Source organism: Hyaena hyaena, unplaced genomic scaffold (assembly GCF_003009895.1).
Source record: "Hyaena hyaena isolate Hyena2069 unplaced genomic scaffold, ASM300989v1 scaffold_70, whole genome shotgun sequence".
In the NCBI taxonomy this organism is placed as follows: domain Eukaryota; kingdom Metazoa; phylum Chordata; class Mammalia; order Carnivora; family Hyaenidae; genus Hyaena; species Hyaena hyaena.
Window position 1 is genome coordinate 1,015,573 of NW_024080701.1, and position 20,439 is coordinate 1,036,011.

Genomic DNA, 20,439 nt, shown 5'->3' on the forward strand with positions numbered 1-20,439 from the left:
CCCGGGAGGGTGGTGGGGAGTAGGGAAGGGGCGCGACCAGCTGTGACCACAGTGAGTGTTCCGGGCTGCTTAGCTGCCTGCGCAGTACGTGGGCCAGGTTTGCTAGGAGTGAAGGGGTTCAGGAGACCTGTCCGGAGGGCACGTGGAGGGGGTATCGGCCGAGAGCATGAGCCTGAGCGTGGTATCACCCCCCACTTTGGGGGGTATACTGAGGCCTGGGGGCCGCAGCCGTTATCGCTCTTCCATTTGTCACTTCGGACAGTGCGGAGCGAAGGGCAGAGGCGCCGGAGTTGACAGCTCGGGGCTCCGACCGCCCCTCCCCGCCCCCTTTCCAGTTCCGCTCCCCGCCCCAAAATGCGCCGGTCCCCTTTTAAAGAAGCGCCCAGGGCTCCCATCCTCTCCGCGCCAGTCCGCGCGGGGCTGCAGCGACGTTGCCCTTTTAAGAACCAGCCTCCTTTAACTCTCTCCTAACGGGGCGTCCCAGAGGGGCTCGCGGCGCCCGACACAAGCCCGCCTCCCCTCGCGGCACTTCCGGACCCCGGCGTCGCCCTTTTAAGAGGCAGCCCCCAGCAGCGCTCCCCCCGCCCTCTGTGGCCGGCGCGCGAGGTGGGGGAGCCGGGCTGTAGAGGAGCGCGCCGTCCGCGCCGCCACTGGAGACCGGGCAGCCGGCGGCCGGGCAGGCGACGGCGGCAGCGGATGGGGACGCGGAGCCGAGCGGCTGTGGCGGCTGTGGCTGTGGCGGCGGCGGGGAAGCAGCTGACGGGCCGGCGGCGGCGGCGGCGCTGGCGGCAGTGACTGGTCCAGGCCCCGGCGGCGGCTGCAGCGACGCGGTGGAGGGCTGCGGGCGGGCGGCGTGAGGAGCGGCGGAGGAGCGCGGAGCTGCCGGGAGCCGAGGGCGCTGGGCCGCCCCTTGTCCAGTCCTCGCAGGCCGCCAGGCCCCCTCCAGCCGGGGCCGTGGAGCACCGGGGCAAAGGCCGGGGCCCCCCCATGAAGGAGCGCGACGCGGCCCCGGCCGAGCGGGGCAAGCCGGCCACCTACACCGGGGACAAGAAGGCGAAGATGGCGGCCAAGACCAACAAGAAGTGGGTCCGGCTCGCCACCGTGTTTGCCTACGTGCTCTCCGTGTCGCTGGCCGCCATCGTGCTCGCCGTCTACTACAGCCTCATCTGGCAGCCGGTGGGCGCCGGGACCTCGGGGGGAGCCGCCGGCCCGCCCCCCAGCGGCTCCAACGCCACCGGCCCGTCCGGGACTTCGGGGGCGGCGGCCGGGCCCAATGCCACGGGGTCATCCCGCCGCGAGGCTCCGCGCGACGCGCCCCCGCTGCAGGCGGCGCGGCCCATGCCTCCGGAGCCCTCTGCAGACAGTCCCCTGGCCGGGCCGCTGGAGCGGCCGCAGGGACCGCAGGAGGACGAGGAGGAAGCAGCGGCGGCGCCCGGGAGTCGTTGAACCCCTCCGCTCCAGGGGCGGCCGGGAACCATTCTCCCCTCCCCACGCCCGGAGGCAAGACTTTGCAGCAGGACGGGGCGGGGAGCCCGCGGGAGCGACCCCCACGGGAGTGAACGCCCTCTCTCCCCGCAAAGATCGCCAGCTAGCCCCGGGAGCCAGGGGCCTGCAGTCGGATCTTCAAGCCGAGGGACCACGATTCGCCGGGGGCTCGGGGTTTGGTCTTCCCAGGACCGTGCTGCGCCAGGGCTCTGAGCCATAAAGGGAATGGGGGGAGGGGTGGGGAGATCCCAGCTCTGAACCCTTTTTCGCCGCTAGCTCTTGTGTATCCTATATGCAGGGGTGACTCGGGCTTTCCCCCAAGACTCAGGGGAAGGAGGGAGCTGTAGGGGCTCTTCTTTAATAAGCTGAAGCTCTCGCAAGGAGGAGGGCACCAAAAGTAGTGGAGCTCAGGTACGTCAACCTAGTTGCAGTGGCCACAGATGCATTTAATTTATAGATCCCTGTATATAGTTGTTGACATATGCACTAGAAGCTATAATTACACAGAACTATATGTATCCTCCCACAACCCTGGGTAGCTTCCGACTGATGGGGTCATGCAAGGGCTATTTGCTGGCCCCCAAAGTGCAGCTAGCCAGAAGGGCACAAACACTGGTGGTTTTTTTTCAATCACCCACTCTTTCCCCTTTCCCCTCTCCTATTTCAGAAAGATAGGTTTATGACCCAAAAGAGTATAATCATTCTTAGGCTTGAAAGGACAGTGGAAAACCTTAGAAGAAGTAGAAGCAGTTTAGGGAGGCTGGAGAAGGAACTAACCCCCTCCTCTTCCCACCCTAGTGCCCCCACGGAAGAGGCTTCCTGTTGCAGCCCTAAGTATCTGGATACAGGCCAGGGAAGAAGGAAGGGAAAGAGCAATGCCTCTGTGCTTCAATCCTTGGCCTTCTCACAGAGTTCTTTTAGGAAGAGCAAGCTTTTGTAAGTAGAGTGGCTCACAAGTGTTTTTATATTATTTTCTGCCCCTCAAGATGTCTTGTTCCAGTAATCACCGTAATCACCCTTGCCTTCCCTCTTTGCTGAACCTGTGACAATGTAGCCCTGCAGTTAGGGCCAAGTCTGTTGTGAAACCAGAGCTTTGAGCACGTTTTCTGGTTTTGAATTGTATTATAGAACCAGAAAGGCTAAAAAGTGGGGCTTCAAACTCAGGATTGTGCTTTGATAGCCAGTTCGTAGACCAGCCATGGGAAGGTTACATTGGCTTGTCTTTACATCCGTCTCCTGATAAACCCTACTTATATTTGCAGCCTATACTTACTGAGAAAAACACCAAGGGAAAAGACATCTATATAGTTCTGGGACAGCAAGAATTCTGCATCCTCAATTTGGATTCCATTTCCTTCTCTGCCACTTGCTTTTAGGCAATTGAGTGTGGGTAGTGACAAGACATCAAACCCCTTAGCGTTTCCTTTTTGGGAAATGAGGCACTTTTTAAAAACAAAAACTTATCCACCTGAGTCCTGAAACAGTTGGTCTCTCCAGTTTTTTGGCCTCCACTCTAGTTAGCTCTGATCCAAGTTTACAGGACAACAAACCTTGCTTTAAGCCATGTTCTGTTGTGGGCAAGATAACAGCAGCTGAGCTGTCATAGCCTAGGAGCAGGCTGGTCGCACCCCCGAGGTGTCTTGGCTGGAGGAGATTTCTGAGCAGCTGACGTGACTTTAGTCATTAGGAAGCCTTTGAGGCCTTTTTAAATTTTTGGTGGGGGGTCTGGGGGTGGGGAAGAAACATAAAATGCCACTTTATAACTTCAATAATAGCCTGTAATTTATATTTATTGTGTGAATTTTTAGTCCTATATTTTAATAATTTGTAAATTGATCTCTTATTCCAAGAATCCTTTGAACTTGCAGGAGAACATCTGGGAATCCAGTCCCCTGTCCCCATCCCTGCATTCTGGACTGTTTAATCCACTTTGGGATGGATCAAAGAGTCTAGCGAGACCACTCGTAGGCCCAGCTGCTGGCCTCCTGACTCTAAAGCCTTCACTGGAATTGGGACATTAGCTCCAGCTCTAGCTGTGAACATGACCAGAGACATTATTTATAATTCAGCCATTTAAGATATACCTGTACTCAAAAAGTCCTGTATATTTTTTAAAAGTTTTATTTTTCAGGTGAACAAAAATACATTCTAAGAACTCTACATAAGCCTGTGTAAGTTGACCATTTCTCTTTCGTATTTCTTGGGGAAGGAAGTAGAGGTTGGAAGAAGGAAGGTCAGAGATGCGGTGGATGGGTGTTGATGAATAGGTGTCGGAGAAAAAAACCATTGCCCTGGTGTTCTCTGTGCCTGATGGCTTGACTGCGTTGCTTAGTTAAGGGCGGCAGGAATGCATCTTAGTCAGGAAGCAGTCATGGTGTTAGATGAACAATGATACCTGCCTCGGCCACCTTTTACCAACCTTAAAAAGATTCAAAAAAGTTCTGCTTTTAAAGGACTCTAAGCAGATAGCTAGCTGAGGAAGCTAAGGGACCAGTAAGCCAACATATTAAGAATGATTACAAACACTGAGCTGGCTGAGAGCTGCGGTGACAGGGGGCCACCCGATAGCCTCACTGTCCTCACTTTTTTTTTTTTAATTTTTTAATGTTTTTATTTATTTTTGAGAGAGATAGAGACAGCGTGAACAGGGGAGGGTCAGAGAGAGAGGGGGTCACAGACTGAAACAGGCTCCAGGCTCTGAGCTGGCTGTCAGCACAGAGCCCGATGCGGGGCTCGAACCCACGAACCGTGAGATCATGACCTAAGCGAAAGTCGGACACTTAACCGACTAAGCCACCCAGGCGCCCCTCACTGTCCTCACTTTTAACCACTGGCTCCTAGATAGTTCAAGAAGTGCTAACACTGGGAAAGAGGCACTGATGCACCTGCAGTGGTTGGTCAGAGCTTGTCGGCAGTGGAGCAGGCGAGAGGGCCAAATGGCTCAGAGAGGTGTAGGTTGCTTCAAAGGTGAAGCTTTCTCCTGCCCTGAAGCAAACAATAGAAGACAAGTGGGTGAAAAGCAAAATATAAGGGATTAGTTATAGTGCAAAGTACACAGCACACAGTTGAGCTCAGCTCATGATTAGACAATGCTGCCCAGTACAAAGTGGAGTGAGAAGCCGTGTTGGTGGGGCCCCCTGAGGCCTGCACTTCTCCAGAGCTGTTGGGGGTGGCTTCTGTGCTTTTACATCACCTTGTAGTCTGCAGGGGAGCCTGGAAAAAGTCCGCCCTTCTTTTATTTCCCTCTTCAGCCTACACAATGGCTTTCTGTGAGAGGGCTCAGTAAGGCAGAGCAGAAGGGAAGGGAAAGAGTTTTCAAGGTTCTTCTAGTTGCCCCCCCCCAACTTTTTGTAGAGGTGACATGTGGCTTTTGCAGTTGCACAAGGCTTCACGCATTGGGCACGTACAGCAGATGAGAAGGGCGCTGTTCTGCCAGGACAGGGCCGGGTTGGCGGGGACCAGCGGTCCAACAGCTTTATTTTCAGGGGTTAGAAATTAGCTGCAAAATTGCCCGTCACAAAGGAGAGGTCTGTACAAAGGGGGGTTACTTTCTCTCCTTTAACTGCTTCCACCATTGGGATCGTTTCAAGGTGTTTACTTGTATCAGAAGTTACTGTGAGCATTTATGCCCTGGCAGCCTGAGTTTGAAGGAGGAGCTCATCCTCTTTTGAAAGTCAAGTTTCGGAGGGTGAAGTTTTGCTAAGCTGTTCAGACTGAGTTTGTGTTGGGATCATTTCTTTCCCCCCATGATGTCGAGGTGCAGAGAAATGTGTCTCTGAAGTTTTAATCCTAAGAAAGACTTTTCTTCCTAAGAGCTCTAGATGTCTGCACAGTATGAGAGCACAGCTTTGGAAGCTTTTCGGTCTACCTTGTTTTCCAGTTTTCACTAGGGAATTCTAAGATACTGTGTTCTTCAGTCGAGTATTTATATCCTGTTTTGAAATGTTGGGTGGAGAGCATCTACTTGTTTCTACATGTTTCTTTAAGGGGAACTGAAAGGTCAGGTCCTCAGCTTTAGGGCTACCACAACTATTTAAAAGGGGGTAATAATTGTCCTCCCCTTCCTGTCTGCAGAGAATGGAGGTATTTCTGGAATTGCAATGCAATAACAAAAGGGCCACAGCTGTATACTTTTTTTTTTTTTTTCTGTCTCTCGCAGCGGAGGGAAGGACCACAATAGCTTTGCTCATTTCATAGGACAGCGCCAAGCCCGGTGCCTAGCACATAGTCATAGGTGCTCAGAGTTTATTGATCACCTGGTTGATCACTGCATTAGATAGAATTGGCCCTAATGTCAGTGTGGCGTCACTGTCGTAATCCACTTGGGTACCCACATCCACAGCCCATAATCTGGTTTGAGGGAGGAGATGGCTAAAGAGAAGCCCTGCCAATCACAGCTCTACCAACCATTCTGGCCACAGTTTCTTTATGTCCAAGTTGAAGGACTCGGGCTCAGCCTGCCTGTTCTTTCCATGCACCAGAAGTCCACAGCTGTAGTCCATGTGGTAGTCAACAGAAGCGACATGGACCATGTGACCCATTTATTGTCCCCTCTGTCCTGACCCTACAGCCTAATGTTAAGCTATAAAAATACCTGCTTTATCGACAGTTTTTGGTCACATCTATTTTACTTGCTGACATAGCTTGTGGGTTTCTGCTGCCATAAAACCTGTGTTACACTCTTTGTTCCTTCCAGTAGCTAATTTAAAAAATACAAAACAAGAACTTTTTTTTTTAATACCACATGCCCAGACTACCAGGCTCTCCACCCTGAGTGCACAAACAGCCATGGCTCCCAAAGTCACACACTGTGTACGCGAGATACCTGGTCGGTAAAGAGCATCTGGGCCAAACCAGTTCCGTATAAACATTCTATCAGCATTGGCTAAGGTACTACTCAGGGATCAGAAAATTCCCACCCAATTCTTGTCCTCAAGAAATTTACAGATGTGCCAATAAGAATCTACCCTTGTTACTGCTCTGTGTTCTTAACTTGAGTAATCTGCTTTTACAATAGTGTATCAATTAAACAGCAGTATGATTTTAACTTCCCTTAGAATATTTTCCACAAATCACTACCATTAATTCAAGAACTATTTATTTAGTGCCTACAGTGTGCCAAGTGAGCCTCAAAAGTCCCCAAGCCAACATGTCCAGAAAGGCAATTATGTCGATCACCAAGAAATTCCTTTTAAATATACCTCTCTCAAAAACAAACAAACAAACCTCTCTCTGCTAAGCTCAGTGTTGAGAGTCATGAGTTGAGGTCTCTGCCCAGCTTGTGACCTAGAGGCCACTGGCCCCCCAGCTTCCTGCTGGTAGTCTGGGCAGTATTGTGTCATGGCAGTCAGCCTCTGTGCATGGGCAGCTCACAGCATCGTGAGGACCAGATGGGGGAGGCAGTGTGCTCTTGGAAGGGACCCTGAACTGGAAAATAGGAACCTTGCAGACTCAGTAATGCCACTGGTTATGGCCTTGACCCTGCTTTCTCCTCCTAACCAAATGGAAATTTATGAGAGCAACTCAAGGTAACAGATATGACAGGGCTGGGAGATGTTGGGACTGAAAGTACAGCGTATACATAGGAGGTAATATATTTTCAAGGGCGTGTCTGTCCCTTTGGGCATAAGTGATGGTGGTAAACATCACAGCAGTGCCCAGACCATCAGCGTCAGCATCACGTGGGAACTTGTTAAAAATGCCATGTCTTAGGCCCCATCCCAGGCTGACCTAATGAGAGATTTGGAGGGTGGAGCCCAGCTTTGTGTTTTCATCAGCCTTCCAGGTGATTCTGACACTCACTAAAATCTGAGAACCACTGGCCCAGACTTTCCCTCTGATTTCGTAACTTGGGGTTTAGGTGTTTCTGTTTTGACAGATTGGCTCCAAGGTGACTTTTGACCTTTTTTCTCAGTTGAAGCTGGCTGCCCTGCTCGGGGGGAAAAGCAAACACTGGATCCCCAGAGTTTGTAAGAAAAAGGGGGAAAGCCTGCTGCATTATTAGTTATTTTTTTGAAGGTGCCAGGAGAACTTGCCCTGGAGAGCTCTTTAAGGAGGCAGGCCTGAAAGAGCTCTCTCCTCCTCCCACCGGTGGCGTTTGCTTCACCTCCTGCCCTGGGGCCTGCTGCTCCTGAGTCAGGCCTTAAAAGGAGCAGTGAGTGCCACATTTGTTCTTTCTGGTGCCAGGTCTGTGCTATTTCACTTCGTCGGGCGTCAAGTGGATGCTTAATGAGAGGCCGTGACGTAGGCAGGCAGGCCGACTTGAGAGAAAGCAGCCTCAGTCTGTGCTTCACGCAGCTCCCCTCCCTGCCTGCCCAGCCTCAAGTTCTCCTCTCAGTGAGGCCCTGGCCTCCCCGGGGTCAGCCCTTCCGCCTAAGCAGTCCTCACTCGGAGCTGCTTGCCAGGTCTGTGGACACTGATAAGTGGCTGGAGAGGCAGAGTGAAGTGGTATCTTTAGTTTCTCCTACTCCCTTGACCACCTCCCTCTTCCCAGCCTAGTTCCCAAAATAAGAAGATATGGCCATGTGGGGATTTTTGCCGTTTCCTTTGTTTTTTGCGGGGGCGGGGGGAGGAGGGGCTAGTGCCATCTTTCCTTGTTATTCCTGTCTCTGAGGCCAGGGTTGGAGCTGGAGTTGACTGGTGGTCCAACTCTCCAAACTTGTGCCTTGTTAGATAGCTGGGGATCCCCAGTTGCCTCCTCCTTGACCATAAGAAAATACAGTCATGCTGTTCCTTTGGGTGAAAAAAAAACCCTCAACTCTGGGAGGTCTGAGCAAACCCTAAAAGGGAGTTTGTTTCTGGGGAAGATATTAAGCAAAGACTGGCAGGAGTTAACGAGAGCGCCACTGATGGAAACAGAAGAAGAGGGAATGTGCTGACCTGTAAAAGCTGGTATGTAGAGGTAGGGGCCATGCTTAGGAATCCCTGTAATCCAGCTAGTGAGTGAGGACAAAATGCACCCCCAATAAGAGCAGGGTCACTTTGTGAGGCTCTGAGCTCCAGTCAACTCTCCCAGGAGAGTAAAGGAAGCTCTGTCCGGAAAGGCTGGGGAAGCTTTACAAACCACCCCTTGTTTCCCTGAAGTGTACTGATCCTAGTGAAGAAGAGACCAGAAGAGAAGGTGAAGGAGAGGATAGGAAACAAAGTAGACAGAGATCAAACCAAATAGCTACTCCGTTTATTCAACACACGTTGACTGAGTGCCAGGCTACTGTTCATAGAGCATCTGCTCTGGGCTGGGGGTATTTTGCATTCTCTTTAATGTTCTTGACAACCCATCAAGGTAGGTGTTACTGGCCCCATCCTGCAGATGAGAAAACCAAGGCCCTAGAGGTTAAACTTGACCAAGGTTACCCAGCTAGTTGATGACAGACCTAGCCCGTGTTTGTTCCTACTATGCAGCCTCACCTCAAAAGACATGCCTCCCTTGCAATATGGTCTGCTACTCCCCTCTTCCCAGGTCATAGGGGCTCAGGACGGAGAGATCTTCTGCCCCTTCTGCCCTCCGTGTCATGAGGCCTTAAGTAAAGCTGTCATCGCCCTACTACTCTGCAGGCACCTTCCTTCTCAGTTCCTCCAGCTCTGTGCCTGGGTTCCCAGTAGTGCTGCCTCATGAAGAGCTTCCCACCTTTGAGGAGGGTCCTGTCAGTTGGTTGGCAAGCAAAGAGGCATCTAAGAGGAAGTCTAGCCAGACCTTTAGACAAAGGAGCCAGGAATTGCTACAGCCAGGCTCCCATGACCCTGAGACTTGTGGAGGAGTGTCTACGCTTCCCCCCTGCTGCAGGGCTGGTTCCATCCCAGGAGAGGAGGGTGGTGGCCCCCATAGTGCCCTGAAGAAGGGCTCCCCCTTTGTTGAGAAAAGCTCAGTGATACATTCCTGGCATTACAGTCTTCCTCCAGTGAAGATGTCCTGTGCCAGTCTCTGCACTCTCCAACCCCTAATGACTCCGTGACCTCCTTTCTCCTAATGTCCTTCTGGATGTTACCCTCAAAGAGAGAAACCCAATTCCTCCATAGCCTTTCTGCCCAGATTTTTTTTTAAGTTTATTTATTTTGAGAGTGGGCATATGAACAGGGTAGGAGCAGAGGGAGAGAGAGAGAGAGAGAGAGACGGAGGGAGAATCCCAAGCAGGCTCTACTCTGACTCGGGGCTTGATCCCACAAACTGTGAGATAGTGACTTGAGCTGAAATCAAGAGTCGGATGCCCAACCAACTGAGCCACCCAGGCGCCCCTTGCCCAGCTTTCTCTCCTGCTTGGGTCCTGTTTGTGAGGGCTGAACCAGAGTTCTGCCCGAATTCTATACCCCCACCCCATAGTCAGGCATACCTTGGCATATATCCTCTAATGAAGGCCCCTCTGTACAGTTGGTAGCATGGGGGTGGGGGGCGATGGTCGGGAGCAGTTTGTGAATCTTAGAATTCAGATTCTTGATCATGATTTTTTTTTTTTTTTTTTGAGAAATTTGAATTCAAGGGCTCTACCTGAATCTACTCTTCCCCAGATCCATCCTTTGGGAGTCATGGGTCAGGCCCATGCTCCAAATACATATATGTATATGTGACTAGATGGCAAGAGGAAACCTTCACCCTTACCTGTTCATGTCTCAGAGGGGTCCTCTTCCCACATGCATAAGAATATTCCCAAGGCTTTTAAAAATTCCATACCAAGGTCTTCCACCTCCTTCACCTTATCCCATTCCCAACCAGCTAACCAGTTTCCTCACTCCCCACTACAGGAAGTTGGCGCCACCCACACACTGGCCTCTCGGGCATCTTCCCAGGTGCCTCCGCTGCCCACCCAACTCTGAAGCCAGACCGCTCCCACCCAGCAGGAGCAGCCCTCGCCCGGTACTCGACATAGCCAGCAACAAGTCCTTAGAGTCTAGACTTTGTCTTTGCCCCCAGCTCTCCGTATCTCCTAGCCCAAGCGCTTCCTACTCCACCTGCGGTCCAGGAACCAGCAGCACAGCTGTCACCTGCAGCCGATTAGAAATGCACATGGCCAGGCCCTCCACAGACCTACCAAATTAGAATCTGCATTACTCTGCACCTTAGCATGTGAGACGGACTGCTCTAAACAGTCTGATCTGCTGAAAAGACAGCCCCTCCTCACGCTGCCTGTAGCCCTCCCTCTCACAGTGGAAAGACCCTGAGGATGATCTGGACACTCCCTAGAGACCCAGAGGGGCTGGTGAGGCCCAGGACCCTCAGCAGAGGGGAGCAGCCACCACAGGGTCAAAGAGGAGGGGAACAGAGGGGGCCACATGGGGAGATCCAGGCAGGAGCTTGGGGGGAAAAAAGGCACATGTGGTGAGAAAGGAAGGGACACCTGGCTTTTGGAGCAGAAGTGAGATGGTTCCGTTTGGGCTCCTCCCAGCATGCCCAGCTCCTGTCAGGCTCTGACAGCTGAGAATGGCTCCAGCCTGGGTCTGCTGGATGACTGAGCTCCCCCCCCCCGCCCGCTGGCAGAGTCACCATCGCCCACCGGCTGCACTGCTGGTAGTGGGTGCTCAGGAAATGTTTGTTGAATTGAAAGGAAGCCACAGCTTGTGCGGAGTCTGAATAATTCACCAGCCGTGGGCCTCAGGGAGGGGCAGGAACAGAGACTGAGTAGGAAAGACAAGTCCTGAAGTTGTGCTTTGCTAGAGTCGCTGTTTCTCTGTCCCTTGTCTGAGTCCTTGCTTTTGCATGACCTTGGTGCAGGGAGGTGGTAGGGAAGAGGAAGTAGAAGATGGCAGGAAATGGCCCTGGGCTGCAGGGCTGCCCCCTTCCCTCCCCTTTGGGTATACTTGAAGTCTGACCTGGGCAGGGGGTGGGGGGTAGGGTGTCCCTGGTAGTGAGCTCTCGCACCCTACTGTGGGGAGAAGAGGCTGCTCTTTCACACCCAACTCCACACCATTTCAGAGAGGAGGCCTTTCCAGGAACCCTCTCTTTTGCAGAAGAGACCTGAGCTCCACTCTCTCGTCACCAGCTCAGTCCCTCCCTGCTGTGCCCTCCCTTTCTCGGCTTCAGCCTCCTCTTCCAGAAAGGCAGGAGGCTGCTAGCTGATGGCCGACATTCCACTGGTTTGGCCATCCTGTGAGTCTGGGCCTGTGAGTGGCCTATGTGCAAGACAGAGGCATGAGAAAGGTCCCAGGCCCGGGCTGGCCCTGCCAGCTACTGAGGCTACCTCTACCTCCAAAGCCACAGCTGGAAAGAGAAGCCAGGCCCTGGGGGTGACAGAGGCCAGGCGAGCCAGGCGCTGAGTGTTTCTAGGCCGTGCTTTCTTGCCTTATCAGGGAAGCTTGTGGCCTGGGCAGCAACAGACCCAGGACAGGGCTTAACAGCCCCAGAGACCAGGTGTGACATAGGAATATGCCAGGAGCTTTACCTGCACATGAAAACACACCCGTATACAGGGAGGCACCCAAGGGTGTGCACATGAGGTACACAAGAGCAGCTCCTTGCCCTCACAGTGTCAACCCACTGGAGAGTTTGCCCAGCTGCTCAGCTGGACAGCCACAAACCACTGGCAACCAGACACCTACCACACATGAGTCCTGACCACAGTCTTCCCTCCTCCTCTGCCCAGCCTGGCCCCTTTGCTCCCAGGGGCTGTGCTCAGCATCTTCCCGCAGGGCCCTGACCCCCTGGCATGCTTCCCACACCTCCTGTGCCCCTTGCTCTTCGGCCCATTCCCCTGGCGGGCCTGCTCCGTTGTGCCAAGCCCGGCTGGGCCCCTGCCTTGCCAGCCCTGTGTTCTCTGGGCTCTAGGGGCCCTGCTCCTCCTTGTGGCTTGGAGCAAGTCTGTACTTCCAGCTCAGCCTGGGGGTCATTGCACCCCGGGAGCTGCTCAGAACCATCCTGCAGGGGTGCAGGGTTCTCCTGGGCTCCAGGCCTTGGAGGAAGCACGCACACACTCTCCCCAGGCCCAGGGCTATTGGCCCCTCCCAGAGAAAGGTCAAGGGGAACCAAGTCGGCGTTTTGTGGAGGGGCAGGTTCTGGACTGGCTATTGAGGCTCCTGCCTCCCTTTTTGGCCCCTCTGGGGATACTGGGGCTGGGCTGGTTGCTGGGGCACTTGTGGGTCTGCCCAACTCCGGCTTGCTCTGCTTCTGTGAATGTTCCTCCTCGCTCCGAGTCTTTCTGGTACTTTGGCTTCCCTGAAACAAGAGATTGGCCCTGCTGGCTGGCGAATTCAGAGCTCAGATCCCTAGCCCGTCCCATATTATTCCCAAGCACCCACCTCCTGGCTCTCCAGCTCCTCCTTGCCTTCCTTCGTCTCCCACCTGTAGAAATACAACATATGGCAGGGCCTACTCCTACCCATGCCTTTCACATCAGTTGCTCTGTAGCCAGGGGCTATGTTCCCAGGGAGCAACTAGACCCCAAGGGGCTCAGAGGAGTGTCAGAGCCAGAACAAGGCTCCAGGACACTTCCCTTCCAACCTAACCTCATTCCCCAAATCCGGCCATTTCCTCCAAACACCACCCACTTTAGCCCCATCGCAGGTACCCAGCTGCTGTTTATGACCAGACCTGTGGCACGCTGAGTTCCATGGGGACTCTGGACGTGTCCCTGCCTGCACCGCCTGGGAAAGGCATGCCTGACTTCCTGGGGGAAGGCAACTGCTGTAATTACAGGCGGCCTCCCTGGGCACCAAGCTCTTGCTGCTGCCGCCTTGGCTGCTGGCCTCTCCCGGAACCTCATTAACCTGCCACCAGGCAGCCATCAGGCAGGAGGCAGCGGCCCCAAGGGCCGGTGCAGGAAGCTGGACCGGTGCTGGTCCTGACCACCCAGGGGCAAGGGAGATCCAGGAAATCAGGAAGCCCAGATGCTTCCCCTGATTTTGCCCCCTGCCACCTGTTACCTGCGGGCCCTGCCAGTCAGCCTCTCTGTCCCCCGGGCTTTGCTTCGTGTGGCAGACACCACTGAGGATCTGCTGGATTGCTCACCCCGAGGAGTACCACCTGCAAGAGATGATCCACAGATCAAGGAGAGAAGAGGGCAGGGCAGCCCAGCTCCTTCACCAGCTCATGCAACCCTGCTCCTCCTTTATTCCCAACTCACCTTTACCATCAGGGGATAAGAGTGAGGACTGGAGCTTCCGGTGGCTCCTGGGACCTAAGTGGAGCAAAGGAAATGGGGAAAGAGCCGGGTGATAAAGGATCCAAAACAGTAACACCAGTTTTTACAGGACCGGGAAGCTGTCTGTCCTTCTCTTAGTCCACTTGTGGGTTTCCTGACTCCCAAAAAGAGCCCTGGCCTGGAGATGGAGAGAGTTGGGTGGCTGTGCTCACATTGCCGTTCCTGGCTAGGTAGCTGGCTGGGCCTCTCCAGCCCCACCTTCCTCGTGTGTGAAATAAGGGGACCAGCAGTTCCAAGAACTCTGTTCCTACAACAGGCCAGGGACAGGGAAATGGAGCTTTCACCCGTGAGGACCAACTTCAAAAGGATCCCAGTGCAGACTTCCTGTGAGCCTCCTTCCCAGAATTGCAGGGGTCAGAACCCAGGGTAGGAACTCTGGGTTTGGGGAGAGGGAAGGTGCCCTGCTCTGATAGTGAGGGAGAGGAAGGAAGATGTTCTTCCATGCCTCCTTCTAGCTCCAAAAATAAGTGGCATACCAAGTGACAGAGAAAGGAGAGGAAGCAGGGGGTGGGGGGAGGCTGTGATAAAAGCCAAGGAGGGGAAGGGGGTGAGGTGGGTATTGGCTCACCCCTGGTGCCGCCCGCCCTGGCCGGGCCCTCTTCCCGAGGCTTGCTGGAGTCCTGTAGCCTGTGGAGCCAGAGACTCAGGCTGCTGGAGGGTGGACACAAGCTAGGGCAAGACCCACACAGCCACTGCCTCCCCTGGCTCCAGCCCCAGAACAGATGGGGGAAAGATGGGGGATCTGGTGCCCACCCTGAGCCCAGGGCCCAGCCAGAGGGCCCCGGAAGACTCTTGACCACCCTGGAGAAAGTCCCACCAGCCCTCCAAGAAGCACCCACAGTTAGTCCTACCCTAAGCCCCACAAGCATGTCAGTCCAACAAGCTGCCCAGCCCTGCCACCCACGTGGGCTTGGCCTTGTCCAGGTCCCATGGGCGGCGCCAGTCACCCTGTGCATCTCTGTGCCTGGCCACACGGGCCAGGTCGATCTGTTCCCGCTCCTGCTTCCACTGGGCATAGTCCCAGCCAACCTCCAGGGGTCCCCCGGCTGGCCGGCGGGGAGCCGGGCCTGGGACCCGGCCTGGACTCTGGGGCTCCCGAGCACCCTGCAAGGAGAAGACGCTCAGCACCATGGGGTAGAAGCAGGAAGGCCTGGGCTGGAAGTGGAAATCTGGATACTACTAACCTCTTCCTCACCAGGTTTCGACATCCCCATCTAAAAATTAAATCCATTCCGTCTCTGACATGTTGTTTGCCATAGGCACGGTTTCCATCCACTTGTTAGCTGTGTCTTTTGAGCAAGTTACTTAACCTCTCTGTGTATCATTTTATCATTTGTAAAACGGGGGTAATGATAGCACCTATCCACAGGGTTGGGGGGGGGGGCGGTGGTATGGACAGGCCCAGAGTGGAGAGGCACCTGGCAGTTGTAAGCAAGAGCCAGGACTAGGGGCTGCTGCCACCTAGAGGTCACACCTGGCATATGGCCAGTCCCCTGCAGCCTCCTGGCACACCCCAAGTTCTGTCAGAGATCCAGTTAGCTCAGAGATCCACTTAGGGTAAGGGGCTGACCTCTGACTTCTCCTGTCTCTCACTGCAAGGCCCGGCCAACATGGAGACTGGCCAGAGAAAGGAAGAAGGGGTGGGAATTTTTGCTGATGCTGACTGGGCACTGTCCCCACAGATGAGGGACATATGTGACTCAGCTTCTCCGCCTCCCCCAAATGGGCACTGCCACTTTCACATCCCCATCCCTCTTGAAGATGTACCTTCCATGCCGAATCCGAGCTGACGGCCATCTGCATGGAGGGGGTCCAGCCCAAGCCCCCTCCAGGTGACCCTCCTGCCCCCTGGTTCCTTGCTCTGCTGGGCTTCTCACTTACAATCCGCTTGGCCTGGAGGAGATGAGGATGGGTAGTGTGGCACACCCAGGTAAGAGGTAAGAAGAGGCTGCCGGCCTGCTGCCTGGACTTCTCCCACCCACCCTGCTTACCTCAGCTTTGTTCTCCATGGTCACAGCCAGCTCCACCCGGTCCCCCAGGCAGAAAGTACCAGAGTGATCTTCTACCTCCTCATCCTCACGCATTGCATTGGCTGCTCCAGGTCCAAGGGATCTCACCCAGTTCCGGCTGACCACCCGCTTCTCCTGCAGAATGGGATGTCTTGTCCTCAGGCCACATGGGCGGTGCTGAGCAGAGCTGGACACTGAGTCCTCTGCGAGGTTCCCCGAGGCTGGCTTCCAGCCCTGGACCTCCCTGGGATGACTAAAGAGGAGCTGATTCTATGGGGCATTCACATGCCAACGACATTAGGTTATCCTTGCCCGGGGGCCACCCTGGGGCCCAAGATGCCATAACAGCCTGTCACCTCTGAGCTGGGAAATCCAGAGCACTCAGACAATGGCGCTTTGTCCCTTCCATACTGCTCCTGGCATTCGGCCCCACTTCTCTGTCTGGGGGTTTAGGAGCAGCCTGTGGTTGACAGCATAGGCGCAGGGCTGTGGGGCTGGGAACGGGTATGAGGAGGCTTAGATTCAGTGGCCTTTGAGCTGTGGTCCTTTGGGCTCAGCGGGACCACAGTGGGCTGGGCTGCCTAAGGCTGGGGACTGAAGGGTGAACCCCAGACCTGTGAGTGGAGGAAACAGAGGAGCACGAGCGGTTGTCTTCCCTGGATGCACACTGGGCCTCCGCCTCCTCGCAGGGCCAGATCCCCAGGCCCTTATAAACTACAGACCTTCCCTCAGCACTCGCAGAGCAGATACAAGATTGAACAACCCACCCTATCACCCCAGGGTGGGGCTTACACCGGGAACCTGGCTGATAGTGACAGTGAGGCCATCGGGTCGGAGGAATTCCCGCGCCGTCACAGCCATGCCCCCCTGCTCCGCCTGCCGACGGTCTTCCTGGATCTCCTGCGGGAGGGCCCGGGGTCAGCACAGGCCATGGCCCCCCAGACGCACAGAAACAAGCCTACACGGAGAGACACCAGTGGGACACCAAGGGGCAGAGGCCCGGCATCACAGAGTCCCCCAGGCCCTCTCAGAGTTTCTGAGATGAACCACATCACCCTAACCCTCACCCCAAGCCTAGAGCCTGCAGGGAGAGACCACCATGCAGGGGTCTGCGGGACAGGCAGGGCGTGCCAACCCAGCCACTGCTGCTCCCAGCCCAGCCCAGCCCACTCACCTGGTGCCTGCGGAGTAAGGCCTGGTTCTTCTTTCGAAGGGCCACTATCCTCCGATCCAGCTCTGCATCTTTCTCTTCCTGCCTGCTCATGGGTGACTCAGCGCCATGAGGCCCCTGCAGAGGGCAAGGGGCCCAAGCTCCTGACTGCCAGACCATCCTTTATCAGGCCCCTATCTTTCACATTCACCATATTCTTACCACAAATGGACCCCGGCACTCCGGAGCTAGGCTCACATGGGAGGGATGGCACATGGAAGGTCCCGAGTCCCCACCCTACTAGGCTTGTCTGCCTGTCTCTCGGCCTCCTTAGGGGTTCAGGTCAGGGCCTCATACCCGGGCCCTCAGCTCCCAGCAGTGGGGTGCCCCTCCCCCGGGCTCTCCAGGGAGCTCCACTGGCGAGAGAGCCTGCCGAGCAGGAATGAGAGTTATAAATGGCTCTGGCCGCAGAACCTGCCGTGACTGGGAAGTTGCCAGGGGATTCAGGAGGTCGAGGAGGGGAGCTGTTGGGCTCCCAGGCCCAGAACCGCAGTAAAAAGAGAAGCCCCCCCTCTGTCCTGGGCTCCCAGGTCCCGGGCCCCACTCCCCAGCCGTGTGGCCCAGCCTGTGGGAAAGAGCCGCTGTCACGAGCTCAGCCTTTCCAGGCCCTCAGCTTCTGGCAGTCGGGGCAGGAGAGAGCCAGCTCTACAGGCAGGCCCAGCGAGGCAGCTACCCTAAGCAAGCCATGCCTCTGCCCCAAAATCCCCAGGTCTCTCCCTGCCTGGCTGCAGGGTCTCCCTTGTAGCCAAATGCCCCTGCCCAGCCCCCTGCCAGCCTAGGCACGGCCCTGTTCCTCCCAGGCCCAGCTGTCCCCAGCTGCCCCCCCGAGTGTGGCTGTCCCGGGCCTCCTCCCAGCCCCAAAAAGCCCCCCGCCAAAGGTGAGGTGCCACTCACAGCTGAGTGCATGGCAACAGTGGGCACCGAGAGAATTCCAGAGCAGCCCCAGGGGAGCCAGAGCAGGAGGGAAGCCGGAGCCGCTGCGCCACCGGAGCCGGGCCTCTGCCGGCCTCTCCCTGCCGGCTTCACTGCTCAGCACACGAGATCATGTTGTGATTACAAAAGACTCCTCTGGGCTCCCAGCCAGGAATGCTGTCGCCGCCGCCCCCACCCATCCACTCTCAGAGGGCAAGGACCAGGGCACTGGCCCTGCCCAGCACCTCTCCCTGCCCTGCCCTGGCGTCCCCAGAGACACAGGCAAGAACCTTTCTCTAGCGAGTTGGGCCCACACAGGGGGCCTGGCTGCCCCAGGCCCTGCCTTCTCTGAGGCTCTATGCCCAGCAGAACCCCAGCCTGGCCGTACCTGCAGACGGATGGACAGCCAACGGAAGCCTCCTTCCCTCCCATTAGTAAAGAAAAGCCTAGATAGAGGATGCAGCTGAGCCCATCGGGCATCCTCGTCTGAGGACCCCCACCTCAAATGAGCCTCCCCTTATTTGTCCTCGTCAGCTCTGGTCTGAGGAATTTGAAGGGACCAAGAGGCTCACCTCCCCTAGGCCACCAAATACTACCACATACCTGACATAACACCATTCGTCATTCCTTTAGGTTGAACAGTGTCTTCCCTGGGTTTAAGAGTATAGCCACTGCAGAGAGGCTCAGCGGTCCGAGTGTTCCCTTGGTGCAGGGAGATGGGCCTTCCCGCAGGGCCCAGGCCGCCACAGCCGGCTACTCCGCGCCCTGACTCTGGGCCCTTCCTGGCCTCGCTCTCCAGGACTGGCCTTTCAGCCTCTCTCACCCTGAGCAAGGAGGCAGTCTTTCTCAGGAAAAATCTCTCTCCGAATCTTCCCAGTATGGCTGAGGGAAGCAGCTTGCCTGGCAGTCCCACTCTTGGGGCCCCTGGGAGCTGGGGCTTGGGGTGCTGGGCGGAGGGGGTGGTCTCTCTGTATCAGGGGTGCCTATGGTCTGTTTCAATAGCTACAGGGCCCCGACCTCCAAGACCTCACAGGAGGGTCAGAGGTCCCGGTATCCCTGACATTCCTGATCGACCAGGCCTCAGTTTCCCCAATCCCATGCTCTGTCTCCAGAGCAGAAATCCTCACTCCCTCTCACTCCTCCCCAGACCAGCCCAGGCAGCCAGAGCTTCGATCTCTACTCCCCTTGAACCATCTGTTCCGTCCCCCCTCAAATCCCCACCATGGTTGGCCTTTTTCCGGGCCAGGCCTTCACACGGCACCCCTGACCCCACAGCCAATCTCCACAGCCCCAGAGTTCCCATCCTGCTTGGAAATGCCAGCGCAGTCTCTCTTCCCTTCCTGCCGGATGTTCCCACTGAGTCAGACTCCCGGCAATGGTGACGTACCCAGTCTCCTCTCCCCGAGCCTCTGTCTCCCTCTCTCTCTCTCCTTCTCCCACCCTCTCCACGTGCTACCTCACACAGCCTGCTGAGTTTCATCCTAGCCCCCGAAGGCCACCAGAGGCGGGGCCCTGGCGGCATGGCCCCGGAGCTTCCCACCACCTACCCCGCCCGTGTTGTTGGAACTGGGAGGCGTGCACAGCACTAGCCCTAGATGGAGAGACGCCGCCGCTGAGACCTAATGTTCTCCATCATCTCCGGCTCCCAAACCAGGTCTGGGGCAGTGGGGTGTAGACAGAGGAGGCTACAGGGGTGAGGCAAGGTCGGCTGTGCCCCTCACTCCTGTTCCCAGCCAGGGTCAGGGCAGGACAGCAGCAGAGAGACAGGAAGCACAGGTAACAATCCGTCCATCCCATAGGGAGGGTGACCCCCCCCTTCTGGAAGGGCCTGCAGGGACAGACCCTCCTAACCTAGTGAAGGCCCCCCGGGCCCATCGCGCTGCAGGCCCACGTTTTCCAGGACAAACCAATGATCAGATAGGGCCCCACAGTTGCCGGCCGGGTGCTTGCCAAATGTTACTCACAACACATCATCCCTCAGAGCAGCTGCTACATTCTCCTGTTTTCTCCAGAGTCTGAAGTTTGCTTGTCTGCTCCCCCACCGGACAGAGGCTCTCTGAGGGCAGAAATGGTATACCGAGTGCCTCTGGATCCCCAGGGCCTGGCATAGCTCCCTTATCAACTCCAGAGCCTCCCTCAGCGCTCGGAGAGCAGATACAGGAGTGAACGACCCACGCTATCCCATGTGTGGCTATAAGTGTCCTATGTATGTTCTTTGACTGCCTTTCTCTCCACCCAGAACAGATGCAGCGCTGAGTAGTGGTAAAGGCTCCTATGAAGGGTAAAGAAAGGACCCCTTTTGGGGGGAGGTGAGAGACACCGTGTCTCTGTTACCCCATGCCACCACTAGGGGACAGCAGAGTCACAAAGCCTGATGAGGTGTGGGCTCTCTTCCCCTTCTTCCCTCCAGCTCCCCAGCTCCTCTCCCTCAAGTCTCTGTAATCCCCAGACTAGAGAACTTCCAACTCCGCCATCTTAGAGAAGCTGCACAGTTGTAGAAGCCTTATTTTATTGACGAGGAGGCCCAGAGAGGTAACACCACCTGCCCAGGCCACACAGCCTTTTGTGTCACAGATGAGACGAGAAGCCAAGGCGCCTGCCATCCAGTTGTGCATTTTCCTGCCCCACACCCCAAGGTGGCCCCCGAAACATGGCTTAAACCTCTATGATTTACTCTATCAAAGTAACTCTTTTGTCA

The 20,439-nt window shown here is 55.7% G+C and overlaps 2 protein-coding genes across 2 annotated transcripts; one reads left to right on the plus strand and one right to left on the minus strand.

The window, feature by feature from the left end:
- The first annotated feature begins 459 nt into the window (after positions 1-459).
- INAFM2 (InaF motif containing 2) lies at positions 460-3,645 on the plus strand. Its single transcript, XM_039232700.1, has 2 exons — positions 460-2,421; positions 3,354-3,645. Exon 1 carries the CDS (start codon positions 988-990, stop codon positions 1,444-1,446), a length of 459 nt encoding a protein of 152 aa, XP_039088631.1. The 5' UTR covers positions 460-987; the 3' UTR covers positions 1,447-2,421; positions 3,354-3,645.
- An 8,440-nt stretch (positions 3,646-12,085) lies between these two features.
- CCDC9B (coiled-coil domain containing 9B) lies at positions 12,086-17,875 on the minus strand. The gene is given in 12 exon segments (XM_039232885.1): positions 12,086-12,625; positions 12,709-12,751; positions 13,333-13,432; positions 13,533-13,586; positions 14,179-14,237; positions 14,515-14,714; positions 15,378-15,503; positions 15,602-15,754; positions 16,412-16,519; positions 16,794-16,907; positions 17,724-17,804; positions 17,807-17,875. Coding segments are annotated over 12 exon segments (1,647 nt in total).
- Between the last annotated feature and the right edge of the window lie 2,564 nt (positions 17,876-20,439).

Coding starts and splice junctions, on each gene's coding strand:
- INAFM2 (XM_039232700.1), top strand. CDS start 988: ATGAAGGAGCGCGACGCGGCCCCGGCCGAGCGGGGCAAGCCGGCCACC.